The 21,929-nt window shown below is 47.5% G+C and overlaps 8 protein-coding genes across 8 annotated transcripts; 2 read left to right on the forward strand and 6 right to left on the reverse strand.

The window, feature by feature from the left end:
- Positions 1–420: 420 nt before the first annotated feature.
- On the forward strand, positions 421–2,099 carry BGZ61DRAFT_501268 (uncharacterized protein; the record flags this gene model as incomplete). The annotated part of the gene is made up of 3 exons (XM_046251677.1): positions 421–1,215; positions 1,266–1,574; positions 1,638–2,099. 3 exons carry the CDS (start codon positions 421–423, stop codon positions 2,097–2,099), a joined length of 1,566 nt encoding a protein of 521 aa, XP_046092976.1.
- Positions 2,100–4,655: 2,556 nt separating this feature from the next.
- Positions 4,656–5,766, reverse strand: BGZ61DRAFT_406884 (Caleosin). Its single transcript, XM_046243170.1, has 3 exons — positions 5,574–5,766; positions 5,214–5,515; positions 4,656–5,087 (listed from the first exon to the last, which is right to left on the reverse strand). The coding sequence occupies exons 1-3, from the start codon at positions 5,637–5,639 to the stop codon at positions 4,832–4,834; spliced, it is 624 nt and encodes a 207-aa protein (XP_046092977.1). The 5' UTR covers positions 5,640–5,766; the 3' UTR covers positions 4,656–4,831.
- A 3,272-nt stretch (positions 5,767–9,038) lies between these two features.
- On the reverse strand, positions 9,039–9,450 carry BGZ61DRAFT_58521 (uncharacterized protein). The gene is made up of 2 exons (XM_046256390.1): positions 9,335–9,450; positions 9,039–9,285 (listed from the first exon to the last, which is right to left on the reverse strand). The coding sequence occupies exons 1-2, from the start codon at positions 9,404–9,406 to the stop codon at positions 9,157–9,159; spliced, it is 201 nt and encodes a 66-aa protein (XP_046092978.1). The 5' UTR covers positions 9,407–9,450; the 3' UTR covers positions 9,039–9,156.
- Positions 9,451–9,503: 53 nt separating this feature from the next.
- BGZ61DRAFT_488174 (uncharacterized protein) lies at positions 9,504–10,173 on the reverse strand (the record flags this gene model as incomplete). The annotated part of the gene is made up of 3 exons (XM_046250080.1): positions 9,504–9,575; positions 9,749–10,012; positions 10,123–10,173. 3 exons carry the CDS (start codon positions 10,171–10,173, stop codon positions 9,504–9,506), a joined length of 387 nt encoding a protein of 128 aa, XP_046092979.1.
- A 2,917-nt stretch (positions 10,174–13,090) lies between these two features.
- Positions 13,091–13,831, reverse strand: BGZ61DRAFT_469911 (uncharacterized protein). The gene has a single exon (XM_046248014.1). It carries the CDS (start codon positions 13,687–13,689, stop codon positions 13,156–13,158), a length of 534 nt encoding a protein of 177 aa, XP_046092980.1. The 5' UTR covers positions 13,690–13,831; the 3' UTR covers positions 13,091–13,155.
- Positions 13,832–13,853: 22 nt separating this feature from the next.
- BGZ61DRAFT_376636 (uncharacterized protein) lies at positions 13,854–15,526 on the reverse strand (the record flags this gene model as incomplete). The annotated part of the gene is made up of 3 exons (XM_046242526.1): positions 13,854–14,555; positions 14,609–14,743; positions 14,798–15,526. The coding sequence occupies 3 exons, from the start codon at positions 15,524–15,526 to the stop codon at positions 13,854–13,856; spliced, it is 1,566 nt and encodes a 521-aa protein (XP_046092981.1).
- A 1,464-nt stretch (positions 15,527–16,990) lies between these two features.
- On the forward strand, positions 16,991–18,636 carry BGZ61DRAFT_376638 (uncharacterized protein; the record flags this gene model as incomplete). The annotated part of the gene is made up of 3 exons (XM_046242527.1): positions 16,991–17,119; positions 17,177–17,286; positions 17,361–18,636. The coding sequence occupies 3 exons, from the start codon at positions 16,991–16,993 to the stop codon at positions 18,634–18,636; spliced, it is 1,515 nt and encodes a 504-aa protein (XP_046092982.1).
- A 238-nt stretch (positions 18,637–18,874) lies between these two features.
- BGZ61DRAFT_542533 (uncharacterized protein) lies at positions 18,875–19,300 on the reverse strand (the record flags this gene model as incomplete). The annotated part of the gene is made up of 1 exon (XM_046255203.1): positions 18,875–19,300. The coding sequence occupies one exon, from the start codon at positions 19,298–19,300 to the stop codon at positions 18,875–18,877; it is 426 nt and encodes a 141-aa protein (XP_046092983.1).
- Between the last annotated feature and the right edge of the window lie 2,629 nt (positions 19,301–21,929).

The raw sequence follows: 21,929 nt of genomic DNA on the forward strand, positions 1-21,929 counted from the left end.
ACAGTCATCCAGACAGCCATCTAAGGAGAGCGAGTCCTCCACCTGCACAGATACAGCTGACACATCGGTGGGACACGCTGCTAAAAGAGCTTCCCCGCCTTTCCCCCATCCCAGGGTTGCAACGATACAGTCGGTTTCCGAGGTTTACCCATCAAGAACCAATAGAACAGTTTACCGATGGTGAATCCTTGTGAAGAAATATCGTCTCGAGCTTTCGGTTGCGGCCGTATTGTGGGGGAGGAACCCACCGCGCGGGGAACCCGGCTAGATGACAGGCCATTGTCATTGTTTTCGGAAGCAACTCAAACATGAAGCCTCTTAGCCTCCCACGATACTGGTACAGCTCTTCAATTATATATAGTAATAGAATCGTAATAACGGCTTGAGCAATGTCGGGGTCACATCAGAATCACAATCATCATGGTGTGTCTTTCGAGCTTTGTTGTCAGCGCGACTTTGGCGGCCACTACCCTCGCCTGGGTCATTCCCAAGGCCCTCCCGTGGGCGAACCTTGCCATCTCCGCCTCGCCCGATGACCGTTACCTGTATAGGACCAAGACCAAAGAGCCCTTCTTCTGGATCGCCGACACTAATTGGGAGCTTTTCCACAAGCTCAACCGCACCGATGTCGACCTCTATCTCGCGGACCGCGCTACCAAGGGCTTCAACGTCATCCAGGCGGTTGTTCTATCCAAGTACAATGTTACAACTGTTCCCAACTTTTACAGAGACCTAGCCATCAACAATGACGACGTGACGCAGCCCAATGAGGGCTACTTTTCCTTCGTCGACTGGGTCGTGACACGCGCCGCTGAGTATGGCATCCTCATCTGCTTCGTTCCCACCTGGGGTCGCTACGTCAACTGGGGCTGGTACGGCACCCTGGGCTATAAACTCTTCGACGTGGACAACGCCGAGGTGTTCGGACGTTACCTGGGAAAACGATACCCCGGTATCCCCAAGTTGATGGGCGGAGACTCCAACGCCTTCTGGGCCAACAATGTTCCCCAGGCTCGTCAGGCATGGCGCGACGACCCTGAGTCAGACCCTAAATCTCATCTCGGCCCCATCGAAGATACAAGAGATATTTGGGCCGCCATGATGAAGGGCTTCAAGGAGGAGGAGGCAAAACTGGGCTACGATGCCTTTGTCTCCTACCAGCCCATGAGTCCTTGGATTGTTGATCCTCCTACACCCTTCCCGTATGGACACAACGTAAGTCTCTCCCTCACCTTGACATCCGCTCAGGTGCTAACTCGTCGCAGTATATCAACGGAAGCTATGGAACTCTCTCCATGGACGCTGTTCAGTCTGGCCACGAGCGCCCCGACCCCAATAGCCTTGACGCTGGCTTCACTGTCCTGCGCCCATGGGATTCTCGCAAGAACTACGAGAACATCCTTCACATGCGTGACGAACTTTCTGGCCCTGTCATGGATGTTGAGAACCACTACGAAGGCGCCCATGACTCCTTCAACACTAGCAAGCCGGTCTGGAACTCATCCGACGTCCGCCACGGCTACTATCCCGCGGTGCTTTCAGGTGCCTGCGGAATCACCTACGGCTCTCTCCCCGTCCAACAGTCGTACGAGAATATGTCGTTGATCGCCAGCCCCGACCGCTACATGGAGCCGTAGCTTGGTCTCTCCAAGAACGCTAGTTGGCACGAAGCGATCCACTGGGCAGGCGCCAAGGAGACAGGTTATGTCGGTCACTTGTTCAAAGGCCTCTCCAAGAAGCAGTTCCGAGGCCTCCAGCCTGCCCGCGAGTTCATATCGTCTCCCAATGGCGCTTCTGATAATATTCTAGCGTTTGATGCCGATCGCTACATTACTGGAATTATCACCAGCGGCCAGTATTGGGTCTATAGCGGATGGGGCGACGCATTCACTGTCGATCTCGCGGCTATCGCCAGACAGTGGAGAACATCGGCTCCTATCACCGCCCAGTGGTTTAACCCGCGCACGGCTGGGCTGGAGTCTGTCGGTTCAAAGGCAATCCAGGCCAAGGGAAAGAAGACGTTCACGCCACCGACTAGCGGAGGTGTGGACTTTGATTGGGTGCTGATTCTCGAGTTAACTAAGGGCGACTGTATATAGTTATTCGATTCTATTTATTCTCAACCCCGCTAGTCCAGCCACAACTGCTACAATCTAGTAAATATAAGAAATGCTTAGTTCTAATTTTAAAGGTAGTAATTTTTATATCTTATAATATATTAACTAACTTTTTCTATATAATTATTTATAGTTTTTAAGAGTTTAGTTATAATTTTTACTTATATTATCTTACTATTTATAAATTATATATTATTCTCTTTATATTAATATAGTAATTATATAATATATATAAGCTTAAATTTATATTAATTTTATTAGCTTTTTAAATATAAACTTATATATTTATTATTTATTTTAATTTTAATTTAATTATTTATTTCTTACTATTTAAATATAATAATACTTATTATATTACCTCTTTTTACTATATATTAATATATACTTCTTATTCTTATATCTTTCTTATCTATCCTCTCCTATACCTAGATTCCAACCTCTCTTCTATAATATACAATTTCCTATACTATTAGCAATAACATACCTTACCTAACCTCCTAAACCTATACTTCTATACAAACCTACATCTACAGCACCCCCTGTAGCAGTCTCTATATTAATCTACCACCCACCCCTCTACCTATAATTCCCTATATTATAGAAAATAACTCCCCCTATCCTACAGGCAGCACCTATACGCCAATCATATACTCTACGCCCGGATTTCTATGGGGCGGCGAGTATATCGCCACTTTAATACCAGCGCTGTCTACAATTTGCACTGTTAGCAATAATATATTGTACTTAAGTGGAAGTACCTGCACGCCGACTATAACTTGTATAAGTAGTATGCCCTGTGGAGGTATATGTATTGCCACTCTAACCCCGGTATCTCTTATCCTGTATACTGTAGGGAATAATATATCTTGCTCGGCAGGAAGTATATATATGCCAACTATAGTATGCACTACCAAGTTGCTATATAGAGGAGTATATATTGTAACGCCGATAGTAGCTAGTATAAAGTATCCGTAAATTATACTAAAAAGTATATATTGAGGGTGGTATTATTAGTATGATTAAGAATTGCGAGAGTGAAAATTCTTAGATGGGTGTAAAGATGGATATGTAGGTTTGCTTGGCTATTTCTAGTACTCTCTGCAGTTTGTTGTACGTCTCCTCTATTATATCTCCCTATATTAGGATTACTATATTGTTAATAAAGCCAGTGGCAGTAGTATCCTCTGCAAGGTTGTAGCTCTTAATAAGATCTTTATTGTAGATTATGGGTTGCAGACTAAGTAACTAAATTTAATTTAATAAATTCAGCAAGCTACAAATATATATAATTGAGAAAGAGGATATATAGGCACAGCACACTCTTTCTTGCCCGCCTTCCATCTATTGGGCTTTTTTATTTGACCTCCGTCATCCCTGTCTGACCTCTATCCTTAATGTTTCCACCACACTACACCATCGACATCAGACCACCTACCACGCATGTCATACTGCATACTCCTGTGTTCGTCCACGCATCCGTGGTCATATTGTTCCTCACGGTTAGGTACTGCTCTACCCTTGCCGTTCAATCTGAAGTCAGGTGCTCGGCCGATTGAGTGCATCTCCAAGGACACCTTCAATAGCAAGTGGGCGAGCAGATCTACGTTTGCCTCGCCGTCAAGCTCTGCCCCGATACCTTTAGATAGACCCGTGACGGCGACGGAGGTGGCGTCGGCGGACAAACAGACAAATCAATAAAATCGCCGCGAAGCTCAAAAGTCCTCCAATCAGTGTACGTGGAGAGGAGCTCGGGGGTATGATTGGTCAATTTACTACGAGTAGAAACATCGCTAACGTGGCTGAATGGACTTTGGATAGAACTTTGTTGTGCCATGATTCAATTTACCTTGCCAGAAATCTGAGGGAGAGAGGGTGAAATGGAAGGAGCAGAAAGCTGGACGTTGGATCTGTACAGCGAAGAGCGGTTTCTAGACAAGAGTGCTTTTGACAAAGAGGGGCATACGGGTGGGGGTACGATGTTGGGACAACACCTCCTCAACAATTGGATGAGATCTCCCGTGTGATGTGAACAATGAATTACTACTTATCAAGGGCCAACGCAGGGGTTACGGAAATCATTATTCTGGAAGCCTCTCGTAGTGTTCATTCGGCATCCAGGTAGCTTCGACTGTCCCCTCAACTTACATGTCACACTATTCAGGGTGCCCTCCCTGTCTCAGGATCCCGTCTCTCACCGCGGTATCCCTTCGGATCGGCGAGTCTCTCTCGACAACTATCACTTCCGCTTCGTTCGTCTCGCTTCGACTTCAAATGACGCAGCCGTATCCCCATCTTCACAGGCGCCTCAACACGCAACGGGCTGGCTGGCGGGGATAGGTGCAGCCCTCACGAACGACCGCCCACTTCTTCGCCAGACTATGTGTGAAGGGAGGTCATAATCACCGCGCTGAGTGACATCGGAAACGTGGCGCTCGAAAGATGGAGGGTGACATGCGCCTCAGTGGGCGAGGACCAGGGGGCAGCTAGTGCCTGGCAAGAGGTTCGCTTGGCCCGTGCTCGGTGTTGATGAGGAGAATGGTTTTGCTTGTCATTTATCAACTTGGATGATGAAAAAAGTAGAACACTTGTGATAGCTCTCTGACAAATAGAAAGATGAATGAGGTGAGCATCCTCCCGTGGATCATCACCATGGTCGTCTGCCGTCACCGTCAATCACCCGGGGCTTTGGAGCCTAAGGCATACTCAAAACCGGTTCACCATAAAGCTCCTCCCCTCCACAATGGCAGCCTCTCCCCTTTCCGCCTCCTCTCCTCGATCTCATAGAAAAGACTTCCATCGTATTGTCGTCTCACATCCTCCATCCTCAAAACCCCTTTCTCATCAGCCGCCAACAGCCATAAAGAGCCCCAGAGGAAGACCTGGAACAAAAAGCCTGCAACATCAAAAACGTTTCTGTTTGCAACGCACATCTTGATTATTTCGGAGAAGAACAGGCCACCTTTCTTGTCCCTATAGATTCGGAGAAGGCATTAGTTATTAGATTTTAAGATTGTCGGCGGATTTGAGGTTAGTAAAATAAAGCTCAGAGAAAAGGTATATAAGCGATTATACCTTTATGAAAAGTAAATAACTCACATATCAAATTTCCAAATCCTTTCGAAAGATGCCTCGTCGAACTCGCCGTTACGGTCATAACTTCCTGTATCACTGCCATGCTTCGCTCTCGCAATATTCTTCGCGTTTACCGGGCACCCGTTCACTACCCAGCCTATCGGGACGAAATCCTCGCTTGTAGGATACCCTACATGTACCGTAAAATCGAGAACAGAGACAAGGGAAATGAGAGTGTTGAAACCAAGGGCTCGGAAGGAGGCGTATATTTCCCAGGGGTAGATGAGATCAGATTGGGTGGTAGAGCGGGAGAAGAAGCGGAGATGCTGTCTAGCAATGTTAGCGAAACACTTGGAGCGTGGATATGGGACTTGGGGAAACGACCCTTTGTAAAGCTGTGCCGTTAAGGTTGGCTTTTGAGGTTGTGACAGGATTTTCATAGTCCGCCATCTGTGACTCTTCGGGGCAATCGAGTGCGAAGCTAAGAAACTGGGTTTGAGATTATTTTGAACGAGTTTGAGATGGGCATTTTCAAGAAATAACAGTCCATGTATTTTCACATGATTCTACGTTTACGTAGACTGTAAATGCCTGGTGGTGGAGGGTTCATATCCGCTAAAAAGCCACAAGATTATTGGAAGATGACCACGGGTTGATACGTAAGTGTGAGCAAGTGTCCTTTAACTTTCACTATTTAATTGGTATAATTGACTGTGCGTGCAGCCAAGAAAACTTTAAAATACGGACCAGGCTCTGCTTCAGATCAGTTCATTGGTGCGAGGAAGCAACCCTGACATAGCGGTTAGAATGCCACATTCACATGCGCAAGCTGGGAACCGACCAGTTCAAGAGGTTATAGAAGACGGCATTGCTCTTGATCAATTTGGCGGGAATGTGGAGGGGCTGGGCAGTGTACCTTCGCCGCCTCATGCCTCCTGAACGGCATGTTATTGGTCCTCCTCAGAGGCACCACTCACATGACGTTTTCTTGAGTTTGGAACAACTATTGTGCCAGGATATAGTGGCCTTACGAATTTTCATGTGCCATTGAGCGCAGGCTACGGCCATGATGTGTCTGTTTTCTGAGCGATGCCTAACCTGCCCCTAACCCGATAGCCAGACAGCGTTTTGGTGTCTACTGCCTACACCATCATGAGAAACATGGCGACGCGCCAAGTGCGGTTCGCGTTCTACTGAGACAATGCCCCCGGCACCCTGAAGATTACTCATGTGGTCCCAGAGGATCTCTTCATGACCCGAGCTCAAGCCCAACAAGATGGCAAGTACCACGGTCGGTTTCGAAGCGCGCTGCTCCCTATTATAAAATAGCACGAAGCCGCCTGCCTAGCAGCTTCCGGTCCTTTTTGCGGAATCTGCGGCACGCCTGTCGCGACCGTTTTGCAGATGCCCATGTCTTTCCTTGACAGAGAGGAGGACCCCTGCGTAGGGGTGCTTGTCAGCGGCCTATGTGGGAAGGGCGAATGTGAACTTCAGACGCGACGGGACGTCCAGGAGGAGATGTCCGAACTTAGTGCAGAGGGCCAAACGTGCGTGGAAATTACAGGTTGTAAAATATGTGGGAAGACAGAAGGGACGATGAGATGCGGGCGGTACAAAGTTATAGCATACTATAGGAAAGAGCACCAGAAGCAGGAGTAGGAGGTGCATAAGAGAATAATGTATGCCCAAGCTGGGGAAGTGTTTAGGAAGGGTAGGCATTTGAGGAGAGTCAGGGACATGGCCAGCCGGTATAAAATGAGGGACGACGCAGGCCGATAGTGCTTACGATTGGAAGGCGACCTGCTATGTTTTCATTTATCTTATTTAGGGAGAGAAGTGAGATTGTTATCTACATATCCTGCCGTAAACTAACTCTGCAATCTCTTTAGGGGATAACAGCTACGATGCGGGCGAGAGTCTCCATCGGGATTCGGGTAGAGGGCTGGCGCAAGAGAGGATTCTGCAGGGTCAGCCGCGGTTGAAGGAGAAGGTGGGGCTGGGTGAGGATTCCCTGTCGGAGGCGGTGCGGACGGCTTGTATGGGGAGCAATTCCAAATCTTTGGCGTTGTGGCCTCGGCCGAGGAAATCTATATCTTCCCATGAATGCTGGATGCGGAAAGGGCGTTCTGAGGTAGTAGTGGTTGAACTCGGCAAATGTACAGCTGGACAGGTGGAAGGATAACTGCCGAGCTAGCTGTAATTGTTAATAGGGCATTGTTAAACTTAATTTGCCTATAATAAGATCAGATACTATAGTAAATACAGTAGTAAGTAGAATTTATTTTATAATATAACTCTTTATTATAGAGCAGTAAGAATATTCCTTATATTATAAGCTAACTTATTTATAACTATTATTAAATACTTACTTTAAATAGGTAAGTAAAACCTTAATTTAACTAGCTAGAATACACTAATTTAAAAGAATTACTAAAGGAATTTACTCTGGGATTACTATATTTGTCACGGGCCAGGGCCCATATCCTTGCGGCTGTGCCGCAAGACGTACTAGGCTCGTGCGCGCCAGGGATGAGAAATCGTTCCACAGTTCAGGGGCACTTGAGAACTCCTTTCTTTCTTCTTCATCTTTGATGTAAATAGCATCCTGGACTAGATAGCTGGAATCTAGCTACTAGAAGCCGTTCACAATATTATTAAAAGTAATAAGGCAGTAAAATAATAAGATAAATAATATATAAAATATTATAGCCTAAGTTAGAATTAGGCAGTTATAACTAGCAGAACTATAAGTAGTCTTACTATTTTCCTTTTTATATAAGGTAATTACCTAGTTATAGAACTATAAAATTACTATAACTGTGAAGGGCTGGCCCTGGGTTTGTTCGACGTAAGGGTGCGGTAGATTGGTCTATTTAAGACTAAGGAGCAGGAAGGAGAGAAGGGGCTAGCTCTAGGGAGGTCACAGCTATAGAGCAGAGCTCTCGCTTGCAGAGCGGTAGTAGCTGGTAGAAGGGAAGGTCAATCTTGTTAGATTGGATCATGTATAAAGCATCTGATCGGGTGGTCACGTGGTGACCTCCAGGGTCGAGACCGCCTATTGGGGCAGATACCTCAGGACCCCACTATTAGTCGACAGATATACACTCAAGCGATCATAATAGGGGCAACGGGGAGAACATAGAGAATACACACACATATTCAAGGTCAACCGAGTGCCACGCTAGCTTTCCGACAAATCTCGCCTAGCTCGGTCGGCCTCAGCCGGTCGGGAGCGGCACGGCGTAGCCCGTGCCCCCATACCGGGCCTCAGCCCGTGACAATAACTACACATATATATAATACACACGATTGACATCATCAAAGTGCCACGCTAGTTTTCCGACACCATGCCCTTCCCGGATTGCGTCTTTCTCCCGACCTACTGGGGCTAGCGCGTGCTAGCGAACCGGCGCCAAAAGTCTAAATGGTTGCGCCCACGGAAGCTTCTTGTGTGAGGCGAGAGAGGGCCAACTCACCAACCGGTCCAAAGGCCCAGCTTGAATCGCCTGACCAGGCTACGGACGACTGTGCATTAGTTCACTTAAAAGAAGTTGGGGAACGCACATGGTCTATCCCTGGTGACGATGCAATGTCTGGGGAAGGAAAATGATCAGTGCGAGTATCTATTATATACTGATGAAGAATTATGCCACTATCGGTCATAGGGCAAATTGAGTGATTGAATGAAAGCTTAAGGTCTAGCTGCAGCTGTGACGCAGGCCACCCTTATGTACTGCTTCATCCCCTGACCTTGCGGGTAAATCAGGCGGTAGTCGGAGAATGCCGAAGGACTCTTTTATGGGTCCTGTCTCAGAATCCCTCCAACACAAACGAACTGTCTCCCCTCCGTCTTGCCCAGGCGGTCCCCAGTAGCCTGGCGGCCCTGCAGTCCCTCAACACCCGCCGCGACATGCACGTGAAAACCGACCATATCGATGCTCTATCAGAGCCCGGTCCGCGCAGAAGATCAGTAACGTCGAAATAGCAGCTCAAACGCAGCGATTCTCGACTCCAGTACTATGCGCTCTTCTAGGAGAGATCTATTTCTGTCCTCAAGGAGCGAAATATATTCTGTCGCCCTATATATAATGGCCTCCTGTACTCTAGGTAAGAGTGATTGTATCATTAGTTGGGTGCTAACTAACCTTATCCACTATTGTTTTAGGCGTTCCTTCTTGCGGGGCCTTCGTTGCATTCTCCCCTCCTCCTTTTGCCATACAACTCTCACTAGGTATACTATCCCGTAGTTCGGTAAATGTAGACCTGCGGGCTAATGGCGGGAATCAGCTCACCTAGCCCCACATTTTTCTCGGCTCATGGTTGTGAAGCGAGGTCTAGACCTGCGCGCTCTTGATGATCTGGCTCTTCACCAGTGAACCTTTCAGTCTAGCATCCATTAGTATTGGCGCGTGTGTGAGGGGGCAGTGACCCACACTTCAGGCATGCCAATTGACAGAGGGTGATAGGGATGGGGCATTGACTAGTACCATGTGATGATTGCCCCCCGATTACTCACAGGAGGCGTCCCGACTCCCCGGCTTCCGGACACCGCTGCTTACAACATGGTAGCCGCATATGAGCAGCTTGCCGAGTCGGCCCAACTTTGCTTGCGGTGGAGTTTCCTCAGTATCGTTCCTCAGAGACATATGAGTCCGTCCGTAGGTAGAGTTGACGCCTACCGAGGTGACGAGGTAGCGGCCAACACCGCGCGCAATGGTAGTCCTGCTGAGCATGAAAGGGTCGACAGGAACGGTATTGGATGGTTCCAGATGCAGCAGAGGAATCGAGGCGACAGACAACATTCGGAAAGCGACCTTGGAGCCCTGGAAGTATGTCGCTTAGCACCGAGTGACTCTGACAAAATCCTGTTTCTAGAACCAGGTAGATGGCAACCCGATTTCGGGGTTGTCTCATTCAGCATCAATCACCATACGGTGGCGAACTTCTGCCCGTTACTAGAGCTAAGGTGACGTATTTGCGCCATCATAACCCTAAATTATCACAATACCGCTAATAGTTCTTTAGTGTACGGTTCGCCGAGCTTTATAGATAAAGGCTTAAGCGGGAAGTTACTCACCAGCCACAATTCTAGTCTGTAAAGAATCTGTACTGTGTAAGAGCTCGCCGTCCCCTTTATGCATTCTAGTCTCACCCTGCCCAATTGCGGCCGCTAGGTGAGTGGCTAAAGGTAATATGGAGCACCCGAGAGACACTGTGAGGCATCTGGTGGGCGGCTGGTTGCTCACACCAAGACAGCTGCCCTATAAGTAGTGACTTTCTCCCTTTCTGGAACAAGAAAGGCTAACGAACTGTCCTTCGCTCCTTATCTCCTGTCTCCCGCATTTCAGGCGGTTACGGGCTTGTAGCAGTCTCCATCTCCAGTTTTTTACTTTATACGGCAAGACCCCTGACAAACATTCACATTAGGGCCTTGTCAAAGACTGTGGCTGAGGCAAAACCCCAGTGCAACATTTTGGCCTATGCCTATAGACGATCTATCTCGACCCTCTCCCGCAGGTCAGAGCTATTCAAGGCCATGGCTCGAAAAGTAATCCCGACTATTACGCACGATTTAAAGAGCGTACCGGTAATCAGGCTACGGACGGAACCATCAGATAGTCCTGAACTATGTGGGTTCAAGGATCGAACCTCCCCTGTGACGTGTGGCAGCGGTTATACCTGCAAATTCAACACTGATATTTATGCCGTCGGTTGCTGTACTAGCGATGCGTGCGACTGGCGGACGACTTGTTGCAATTATCAACCGCGGCTTACTTCCACGTCCCAATGTGGCAATGGAGAGAGTTACGGTTACTGGTAAAAACCTATCCCCGCAGAGAAGTCATTCATACAACTGATTATTGATGAGGAAGCCCCGTATCTGATCCCAAATACTCAACGGATGTATATTGCCTGACGCAGCGATTCGAAGGAGGATTTACATGGATGCCGCTTTGCACCGCGGCTTCTGCTATCACCGAGTCATGCTACTTCACTACAGCCGATGCCACAAGTGCCTGGCCAGGGCTTCCAAGACTAACTGGACTCAGTGGAATTCCTTCGACCCAGACCACAAGGCAGGTAGGCAACCCGGTCACAACTATCATAACGGTCACAGCAAATGCTACAGATGGCAACATAAGTCCAGGTACCCTAGCCGGAAGTGTTATTGGCGGCGTTATTTTTGGTGCTCTAATTTGTTTTGCTACTGTATTCGCGATCCACTATCGCAAGAAGAGGCAGGCACAGCGGGATTCTTTGGCACAGCCATACACTCAACCGAATCCAAACACAGATGTGGCGCATAATCCTGCAACTGCACCCCTTGGATTTAATACCATAAGCCGGCGTGAGCTAGAGGCGGATAGGACAGGTTGGGTTGAGCTAGCGGCGGATAGGACAAATCGGGCTGAGCTGGAGAATCACCAAAAGTAGGAAAAACAAGAGGAAATTGCTAGCTCAGTCAGAGCGAGGGCCAGATGAGGGCCCGTGAGAAGGCGCCATGTTGGGAGGTAGGCTGCGTGACTCCGTCGTCTTAGACATTCGGCAGCAGATGCAGGGACTCCGTACACTCCAGAATACCGGGATCGCTCGAAATCTCATTTATCTTTTTTATAACTTTTGAAATACCTGGTAGCCGCTTGGCGGAGATTAGGAGGATGCTTGGCGGCGGAATGATTGGCCCAAGGGAGGGGGGACGGAAGGAGGCCTAAGAGCCTTTCGTCACCTCGTTCCTCAAGTCATTTGGCTTAACAAGCCCCTCACTCGGTTGACAAATAGCTCACCGATCTTCTTGCGCTGCTCAAGCTCTTGTTTCGCTAAGTCTGACTGTTCCGCCTTATTTGACCACTCCGCCTCCGAGTATTTGTAGTCCAGACCGGGCAAAATGATTCCGCTGCATGCCAAGTCCAGGATCCCGAACCGCAGGGTATCATTAAGTTCGCCGGCGATGCTCGGCGGCCTACCGTGTTTTGATGTATTGGCCCTGAGCTTGGCAACTATTCCAAGGACGTTCAAGCCCTGTTGCAGGTCGACGCCCCACGGCTTGCCAAATCCAGTCAAAAAGCCAAGTGCTGTATGTTGAGACCGTATGACTAAGATGGTCCGATCTGCTGGTCGCAGAGATGTGGATACTATGTAATGAGCTGTGCTCCTCACAGACACACGCAACTCACACCTTTTCAATATGACCTGCAACCTTTTCGTTTTATCAATGGCAACTGTTGCAACGCCTTCCGTGTGGAGGCGAGGTTCGTCACGCTTTGTAGTGTATCCGGATGACTTTCTCCAAGAATATGTCGGCGAAGGTCTAATGCAATTTGATGAAGCCGGTCAGATTCGTTATACCGGCCCTGCGCATGGTACGTCGCCGCGAGTTCTGCCATGCTCCTGAGCGTATCAGGATGCTTCTCCCCAAGCACCTTCCGTCGGAGACCCCATGCTCGACTGTCTGCCGGCTCTTTCTCTCTCCACCGCCCTTGAGCATAGAGAAAGCTCGATACTCTCTGAAGTAGAGTTCCTGTCTCGATCTCTGTCCCGCTCACCTCCGCCCACTCGCCTACCCGTATAGCATACGTCACGTACTATTCGCATCGCGCCCACGAAGTCGGTTCCGATAGCGGGAAAAGGCCATCTACTATCTGCAGAGCTATGCCAGAATAGTATGCTTCACCCGTTCCCGGCCTGCTCTCCACCTCGGGCACCTTGCCTACGGTTGTCTCCATCGGGCCGCTTACTCTCAGCCCATATCGGACGGCCTCTTGCACGAGTTTATGTATCTTATACCTTCGCCTACTGTTCTCCGTCTGACGCAGGCTAAGAAATGAAAACTCTTTTAGTTGTGCGATGGCTTTTAGAATCTCAAGCTCCGTAGCTTTTCTGGTTGAGTTTTTATTGTTAACGTGATATCGACTAGCGGCTACTGCCATCAAGTCGTACGGTATGTCTTGACTGTCTATATACGCAACTACGTGTAATATCTGGTATGACATGACATCTCGCTCTCCACCCGAATCCGCTCCGTCGAGATCCTCCACGTCTCAAGCATACTGTTCGACACCTCCGGCCGTCGATGTCGGTCCGCGTCGCTCACCTTCAGCACTTCCCACCGAATCGTGCCTTGTCTGAGGAGGTCTAGGTATTGCTCGGCTGTTATCGACATACGCCGCATATACACACCGGCTTGCGAGATCGCCAACGGCAGGCATTGCAGTTCTTCTAGCAGAGCATCCAATGCTGCCTCCCACGAAGTCGAAGGCTCGTCTCTCACTCTTGCCAGGAGCGTTATCGCCTTGTTTATAGCCATCGACTGCACCTCAATACCGCGACGAGGTCTGACAAGCGTGCCGGCAATATGCGCGTCTCGACTCGTCCATAGTACTATCCCTTGCGACGTGCAAGGGATATATCTGTGTAGGTTCTGGTTCTCGTTCGTCCCCTCTCCTTTTGCTTGTTGACCGACTCCAAACAACCCCAGATCATCAGCGTTGTCGAGGATCATCAGCCATTTCGATCGAGCCTGCCCAAGATTTGTTTGGAAGATAGTGGCAACAAAACCAATCGGTAAAGAACCAGGTCAGGCGAGGCCAGTGCAAGGATATCGTTGATATCAGTCGCGATGTATGGTCGTCAGTACCGTCAATACAGTATACCAAAAATTGTCACTCAAATCCTATCTTCTCCTAATTCTTCGGCCAAAACTCTGGCTCTCCATGAATTCTCCCACTTCAGCCACCGTTGTGCAAGAAAGCTTTTCAGCTTATCCCGAGACATTCCATGCTCATTATCGGAAAACCATTCTTCTTTCTTTTGTATAATGGAATGGGCTAAGCCATTCCTCTGCTGTAGATGCCAGGCCATAGCTGGATCTAGCTCGGTGGTCACCTCTTCGATGAGCAACGTCTGACTTGCGAAAGTTTGTGCTTCAACCTCACTAGTGGCCCGCTCTATCTCGCTCGGAGAAAGGGTCGCCAGAACACGGCATATATACATCATAGTATATAGAAAGAATACGCGAAGCCTGATGCGATTGGGTGACTCGGCCGAGACAGGAAGGTTGAAAAGTGACTGTGGGTGTGGTGCTGCATGTTGGTAAATAACGTGGTCATTGTGCAGCGCCTTATGCATACTTCTTGCTCGCTCAAGAATAGCTGAACTCCGTACAGAGTACCCGCATCGATGTGGTGCATCTTCGAGAAGGTTCCGTAGATCCTTCAGGATACCTGGCAGGAAGCCTGTTGTTCCAAAGAATTTCCACCAGAGGCGGCAGTCCGTGTCCGATTGGAGATCAGAGGCACGTTGGAAGACACGTTGCCACTCTTGGGCCTCAAACATTGACGATTCCTTCCTGTACATCTCGTCTATTATCTGGAAGACTTTTAGCTGGGCTGGAAGGACGACATGGCGCAGGTGTAACCAACAATGGATGGACCTTGGCTTTTGAGAAGCATCCAGTCGAATTTGGATGTATAGCATCCAGGCCCTCGAAGCTCAACTAGCCTGATGCCACCCCTGTGATGATGGGCCAGGCGAGTTGTATCAGGAGGGCCGATTAACTGAATGATGGTACCGTTAAAACCATTCCTTGATTGGACATAAGGGTGGCTCACCTCGTACAGTACCATAAGCCGCGTTACGCAGTAGATGTCTGACCCTGTGCATTCTGCACCGTCCCAAATGGCAATTTGTAGGCTATTCAATGCCTTTCCATAGAGAATAGAGGGCGTAGACTTTTGCATCGGGAAGCCAAGCATTTGACCCGCCCTTGCAGCAACACAATGCATAGCATCATCCAGACAAGTGCTAGAGCCATAGCGGCTTGGCAGATAGGCCAAAAAAGATGAGTACCGTTTCTGGAGAAGGCTAACGAGGCGATTTGGCTCATCTCGCAGCAGACGGTAAGCATTTGTGGCAAGGTCCACATCCGTAAAACTGGTCAGATCCGTTATATCGAAATTATAGCTAAGCCTGAATGTCTCGTATCCACTGGACAAGGGCTGCGACATAGGTCCGAGACTTGAGACGTCACGCAGAGTATTCCTCTTCCACATGCCATACCTATCCTTGGCAGGAGAAGTTACGCCTGGAGCGCTCTTTCTTGCGGGTATCAACTCCCGAGAATCCGGCAGCGTGGCGATGTTTTCCTGGTTCGCGCTTTCATCCTGGCGACGGGTGCGGCCTGATCTTGCAGCCTGCCGCCGGACGATAGTCTTTGCATCATTCTTTTCAGGCCCAGTCGAGGGAGCGCCGGCGGTATCCACGAACACGAAGGCCGGTCCGTCCTTCACGCGGCTTCGAGGCTTTCTGAGCGGCAACTCAGGTCGCATGACTCGCGGCATAGTTCGAAGGCAGTATTGTTCAAGGGAAGAAAAATAGGAAACGCGGACTGATAGCCAATTGAATAGGGTGATAAAGCTATCAGGACCACATGGCATGGCTATGGCGCAGTAGATATTGCAATAACGGCGCAGCGTTTGCTGTTTTAGGCATATGCAGGGCTCGCGACGCGCTACTTATGCACGCGAGTTTATCACATTGCAACAACAGGTTTCATGGCGCGCAGCGTTTGCTATTTTAGGCATATGCAGGGCTCACGCGCCACACTTATGCCGCAGGTGACCCCAACAGGCGCGTTAAACGGCTAACGAGAAGCGGGGTGAGGGTGTGGGGTCGGGCAGCAATGGCCTCTATTTGTTAGATTCATTGGGTCGAAGAAGCCTGGCTGAGCCGGGAGCCAGGCTCATCGGCCGGGCAGACCGGTCCGCAGATCGCTTAGAGCTGACTAGATGATCTGCGTTATCTATTCGCCCTTAGAGGAAAAACTTGCTGCTGCATTGCAGGTGTTGGTTGTAACCGAGCTTCTGTCTTCCCTCACACGATACGAAGACCCATGAGTTGCTTGTCTACCGGCAGCAGCCAATGTGGATGAAACCGGCAGGATGCGGTGTTTTCTCAGCCAACGCTGCCGGAAATACATTGACCCATTGCTGCCTGATGCTCCAACCTGCAGCAACACCAAACCAGTCGTACACTTTGCCGTCCGAACTGCACGTTATCTTAGTCGAGCTGAGGTGGATTACTAGGGGGTTGCGGGGGCGCGTGATCGGCCGTGCTACGTTTGAGGGAGGCCCGAGCGGTGGTCAGTGATCAAACGACACTATTTGTGTTGTTCAAGACGTGCATCCCGACGAGACATTGGGTCCGGGAAGGGACGCTATTCCGTCGTTGCAGCCTTATAGACAACGTCCTGGTGTTGTGGGCCACTGTCCACTCTTTGTGGCCGGGGGTTAGTGAGGCCGGGACCGCCAAATGGACAAGTGGGGTCCGCGATTACGGTGGAAAATCGATGCACACGGGGCAAATCGGGATGGGGGGTCGTCCTCTTGACTCGATTGTTCTAACTAGCTGGGCTTACTTGTGACATCACAAAGTAACAGTGATCGAGCTTCAGCACACTAATTCAGCTGCATCCCTTTCTGGCGAAGTGCCTCCAGCATGCAGAAGGGCTGAATTGGCTCAGCCTGCAGGTGGGCGAAGCATCCGCGCATTTTCATTGGTAGCCTGATTTGCAGTCGCCGGATATTTGTGTTGAACATCAACTGCAACGCCCTTACCGACCCTTGTCACTTGAGGCTATATATGCACATTTATTTATAGAAGTGTTGTTGAGCAGGCTACCTGCGAAGCAACGAAGAATAAAAGCAACCGATGTCTGCCGCCATTCATGCCACAACTTTCTTCGAGAGAAGGCTACAGCGACTCTCTACACACATATATCGCCAATCTCTTTTCAGTAATTCAACATGGGGAATACTTGCTCCCAGCGCTCAAACTGCACTGTCATATTCGACAGCACAGTCAGCACGGTCTTGGCTCTAGGAGGAGTGACTCCAGGCAACTTCGAGACTGACCGGGATATTGCTGGAATCGGAGTAATATTTTCTCTCATAACTCAAGCTTTTTCTTACTAGAGACTTACCAAGACATAGACGGTCGTAGCCTTGGTTGTGGGCACCCTCGCTGGGCTTTTCGTTGGGTTGATTGTCACCATCGGCCTCATTCTTGATCGTATACCCAAGTTCACTGATTGGAGTTACAAGTACGGTCAGCCCCCACAAAGAGCCCCCACAAAGACGACCCCAAGAACTCAATGGCTAATTATTTTCTTCCCAGCCACCCTGTAATACGAACGTTGGTCCCGAGTCCGAACCAACTTCTCCTGAGAGAGGCTTGGCCTGGAACTGAAACGAAGCCCGGCCTACCGCTTCCTACAGAGGATTCGTCAACTTTTGAATTGAATCCCACGCAGCAAACACAACCAGAGTATACTGCATACGACCTTGGTTACCCGCAAGTCCACGGAGGACCACCACGTCCCTATCCTGGGATAAATCAGTTTATAGATCACCAGCAGCAGCCTCAGCGCAGAAGAAGACCGCAACACCCAACTTCGGGGCCGGGATCCTATGCGCCTATCCATGAGACTCGCATCCGGCCTCCTCCCCGACCACCGCTGTTGGAAAGAATTAGGGAAAAGCTCAGGCCTGAAGAAGAAACAAACTATCCAGAGCGTAATACTTTCCCCGAGAGGTCTTATGATGTCTTGGAGGCAATTTTGTTTTGTATCCACGATGCACAGCTGTTCCTGGCCATCGCCCTCGGTCTGAGCTTTTATTTGGGCACCAACTGCTCCATGTCCCAATACCATCTAGACATTGCTATGAACCTGAGTCTCATTGGATGCATCAGCTTCCTATTGGCTTTCACGCTTGTGCGGAACTACTGGGTCTCACCTATTTCTAGCTTTATCCGGATTGGCTGCTTCGTGGCTGTGCTTGTCTTCCTTCTGTTAACTAGTATCACCCAGCTGAATTCCGGCCTCGTCCCAGAGTATGAGCCTCCTACAGCCAGGAATGACAGCTTGATCTTACTCGATGCTGCCTGTTTCTCCAACAAAACATATCAGAACGAGCTAGACCAAATCTCAGAAAGTCAGAGAGCCATTGTGGGAACAACTGGGAGAAGCCCTCCTCTTCTAAGCTACTACCGCTTGCTTTGGGCGATTGCCATAGCGTCCGGAGTTTCTGGCTCGATACGGATCTACCAATTTCTCTTCTATACGACAAATGGACCGGCCCGGAAGTCCCGCACGACCGACAACGAAGAGGGAATTGGCTTCCAGTCAATACTGCTCATGATCTGGTGGGGTGTTGCTTGGGCAGCTTGCGCCGTCGTCTACGGCGCAACAGTCCACCATGTTTTCAAGATCCGCAGCTGGGTATCGGGGTCTGGTTGGGTTCAGCCAGACGAGTTTGCCTCCAACCCCGAGAATGACGGGAGGTCGTTTGGTCAGATTGCAGCGATTGTTGCTACGGGGTCCATCGTTATTGCTGCTTTCGATCGTTGGAAGCCTAAGTGGTGGAAGACTTGGTTGGATGATGAAGAATAGGGATGAGCCGTCGTTGTTTATCGTGCTAGTGACGTGGCGAGATTTACGATCAAGATTGTGATGAAGGGGATCTATGCTTAAGACTAAGATCCGGATTATCAGCCCAGAATGGATATAGATTTACTATACTTGAGTTTCGTCTCTGAGTTAACTGGTATTTAATACTTTGTAGTCTTGGTTCGTGTTAATTCTATTATACAAGCATAGGGCTTTGCAGAGAAGCCTGAGAGTTCCGGTCTTAGGTTACCCATTCATACTCCGGCAGCCTGTATTTATTACTGTTGGCAAAAGAACCAGAGAAGAATCTCTGAGCAAATTCCAAAATCCTACTCCAAGTGATGAAAGCAAAGATGTGGTTTTGCAGCCAGATTCCCCAGACCGTCTGCGGCGCCATGAGTGTAGGGAATAGTGGTGGAATCTTTTGCAGATCATCAATCATGGGCCTCATTTGCGCTTCGTAAGCCTTGAGCGCTCCTGCGAGGTCACCCTTGTGCTTGCCGACCTCGCCTGCTAGAACATATGCGCCCGCGATGGCGAGAGTTGTTCCAGAACCAAGGGCTGCAGCGTAGCCTGCGTCCCCGACTAAGACAAAGCGCCCTCTAGACAGGTTTGGGGGTTTCACCTGGACGATCTCGTTGGCGTAGAAGTCTTCTGCCTCTATCATGCCTTTGAGGATCTCGTCAGTCTTCCAGCCCGCTCCCTTGTAGTTCTGGGCTACATATTATCTGAGGGCCGCGTCTCCTTGCTTGACAGCTTGTCGGAACGGCAGCGAGGTGTCGCGATCGTTACGAGGATGAATGCCCATCAGCGTCGCTCGAGTTGCACCTGATGGATCTGATCCAAGAGCGAGAAAACGGCCACCAGGGGCGCTGTGGGCGTGACCTATTTTACTTCCGTCGAGAAGGTCTTTGTCGATAGAAAAGAAACCCGCCTAGCAGTTTATCGGTTGGATATAGTCTCTGATAAGGCTCGGAACTACTATATCTACTCCATATTAGACTAAGTAGAGTAAATATACGATTTATTAGGCAATTATATAGTGGATATATATATTCGACCTGAGTGGAATAGACATATATATATGTATTTATAAGTGGATTTTTGAGGCTATTTATAACTGAGTCGGCCCCTATTCAGCCTTACTTTTAGAAGTTAATACTAACTCTTCTGCCTGTTGCTGCTATAATGAATCGTCAACCTCGCTGGTGCTGTCCTCGCCCTCCAATAGCTATTTTGACTCAGCAAGCGCCAGCTCGTCGTCGCTTAGAGTCCTATAACCGGCATCCAGCTTACTTTTAAGATATGAGTTAAGCAATGGATCCAGGTCCTTAATAAGGCCAGCACGGTACCAAAAGCGTAGAACCTGACAAATAGCGATAATCTCAGCATCTAGGTCCGTATGCAACCCCAAGACTATCTTGCCAGCAGCTGAAAATAACCTCTTACACTTAGCTGATATCGGCTGGATCGTCAGGAAGTCCAAGGCCATCCTAGATAACCGAGGATATCTGCTTTGCTTAGTGATCCAGTAACGAATTAGATTACGAATGTTGCCGTCGCTGGCCTCACGATCAGGGTTAGACATCTATCGAATCGAATGCCCGGCCTTGGCATTCGATTCGATAGCTTGTCATTCGATTCGGGCGTAGCCATATATAATTCGATTCGAATCTGGTATATCTCCCATAGATTCGATATCGAATCAAGCACCGTTCATTCGATTCGATGCCAAGACTCGATCGAATTCGATTCGAATTCGATCGAATAGATGACTAATCCCAGTGAAGGTAGACAAGGTCAGAGGAAATCGTAACATAACAAGAGACATCGCAGAATATAGTCAATTTGTTGAAAACAGGTACTAGATAGATTCGAAGTCGCTTGCGGTCCTTCAGCGACGCAAGTACATCAACCCATTCGCCATCACTTAGGCAAAGCAAAGGCAGCGAAGGCGTGTAGATCCCAGCCTTACTCCACGATCGAATGTACTGAGCTATAGCCACTATCTCCCTGCCCAACCGATTTCCCGACGGCGCCACCATAAGTCCTGTACTGCTAAATGTCCTCTCGCTCTCCGTAGATGATGATGGGATACTGAGCATAAAATACTACGTCACCCCATGCATATTGGAGCGGCGATGGGGTGTATGGGGTAGCCTCAGCTAAAGGCTATATGCCCGGCATATATAGGCAACTTGTTATGTTATTCTGTTACTTGTTCTGTATAACTTGTTAATCTATTTTTATTCTGTTATTCTGTTATTATATTATAGCTTTTATACTAATCTGTTATAATAGAATAATAGAATAAATAGAATAAGTAAAATAAGCTTTTTTTATTGCTTTTGCTATATCTAATAGGCTAAAAGATTATATATTTAATTAAATTAAAAGAAAGATTTCTTAGCTACTTAGAAAGGCTATTTATTAGCAGATTAAAAGTTTAAACTTCCAGTTAGAAGTTAGTATTATCTATATTTCCGAAAAAAGTAAGTTTTTTAATATAATAGCTCTAAAGGCTCTTTACTCTAAATATAAGAAACTAACTTATTTTTTATTTATTAAATAAAGAATTAAAAGCTTCTATAATAATTAATTTATTACTAAATATAATAGCTTTTTATTACTCCAGATATTATAAATACCGGAAAATCTTTATATTAAAATAGTTTTTATCTTATATCTATTATTATAACTTTAAAAAGTAATATTTTATTATTAATTAATAACTCTAATTCTTAAATATCTAATTAATTATTTTTAAACTTTTTTTTTATTATAAATTAGCAGTATTTAAATAAGAATAAATAACTTACTACTAGCTATAAATAAAAAAATTAAAGATACTATACTTTATATATACTAATTATACTCTAAATAAAGTTATAGATATTAAGTAATAGCTATATAATATATTAAAAACTGCTATACTATATAACTTTAATAGCTGCTAATATCTTTACTAATATTATTAAATTAATATATATTACCTGCTGTATTTATATTTATTTTTATATCTAATAGTCTTTAGCAGGCTTTTAATAGGCAGGTATATAATAAAGCTATTATAAAACTGCTTGTATAGTAAAAAGCTTCTTTTTTAGCTATTAAATAAAATAAGTTAAAGAATCTTATTTTAATATATAATCTAACTATTAGTAATTAATTAATTATCTTTAGATATTAGGCTATATATTATATTATAAAAAATTATATATTCTATAAAAATTAGATTAAAAATAAACTAGTAATTATATCTTTACCTATTTATATCTCTACTAATTCTAGACTAT

This window comes from Ilyonectria robusta, assembly GCF_021365365.1.
Source record: "Ilyonectria robusta strain PMI_751 chromosome Unknown BGZ61scaffold_146, whole genome shotgun sequence".
Classification (NCBI taxonomy): domain Eukaryota; kingdom Fungi; phylum Ascomycota; class Sordariomycetes; order Hypocreales; family Nectriaceae; genus Ilyonectria; species Ilyonectria robusta.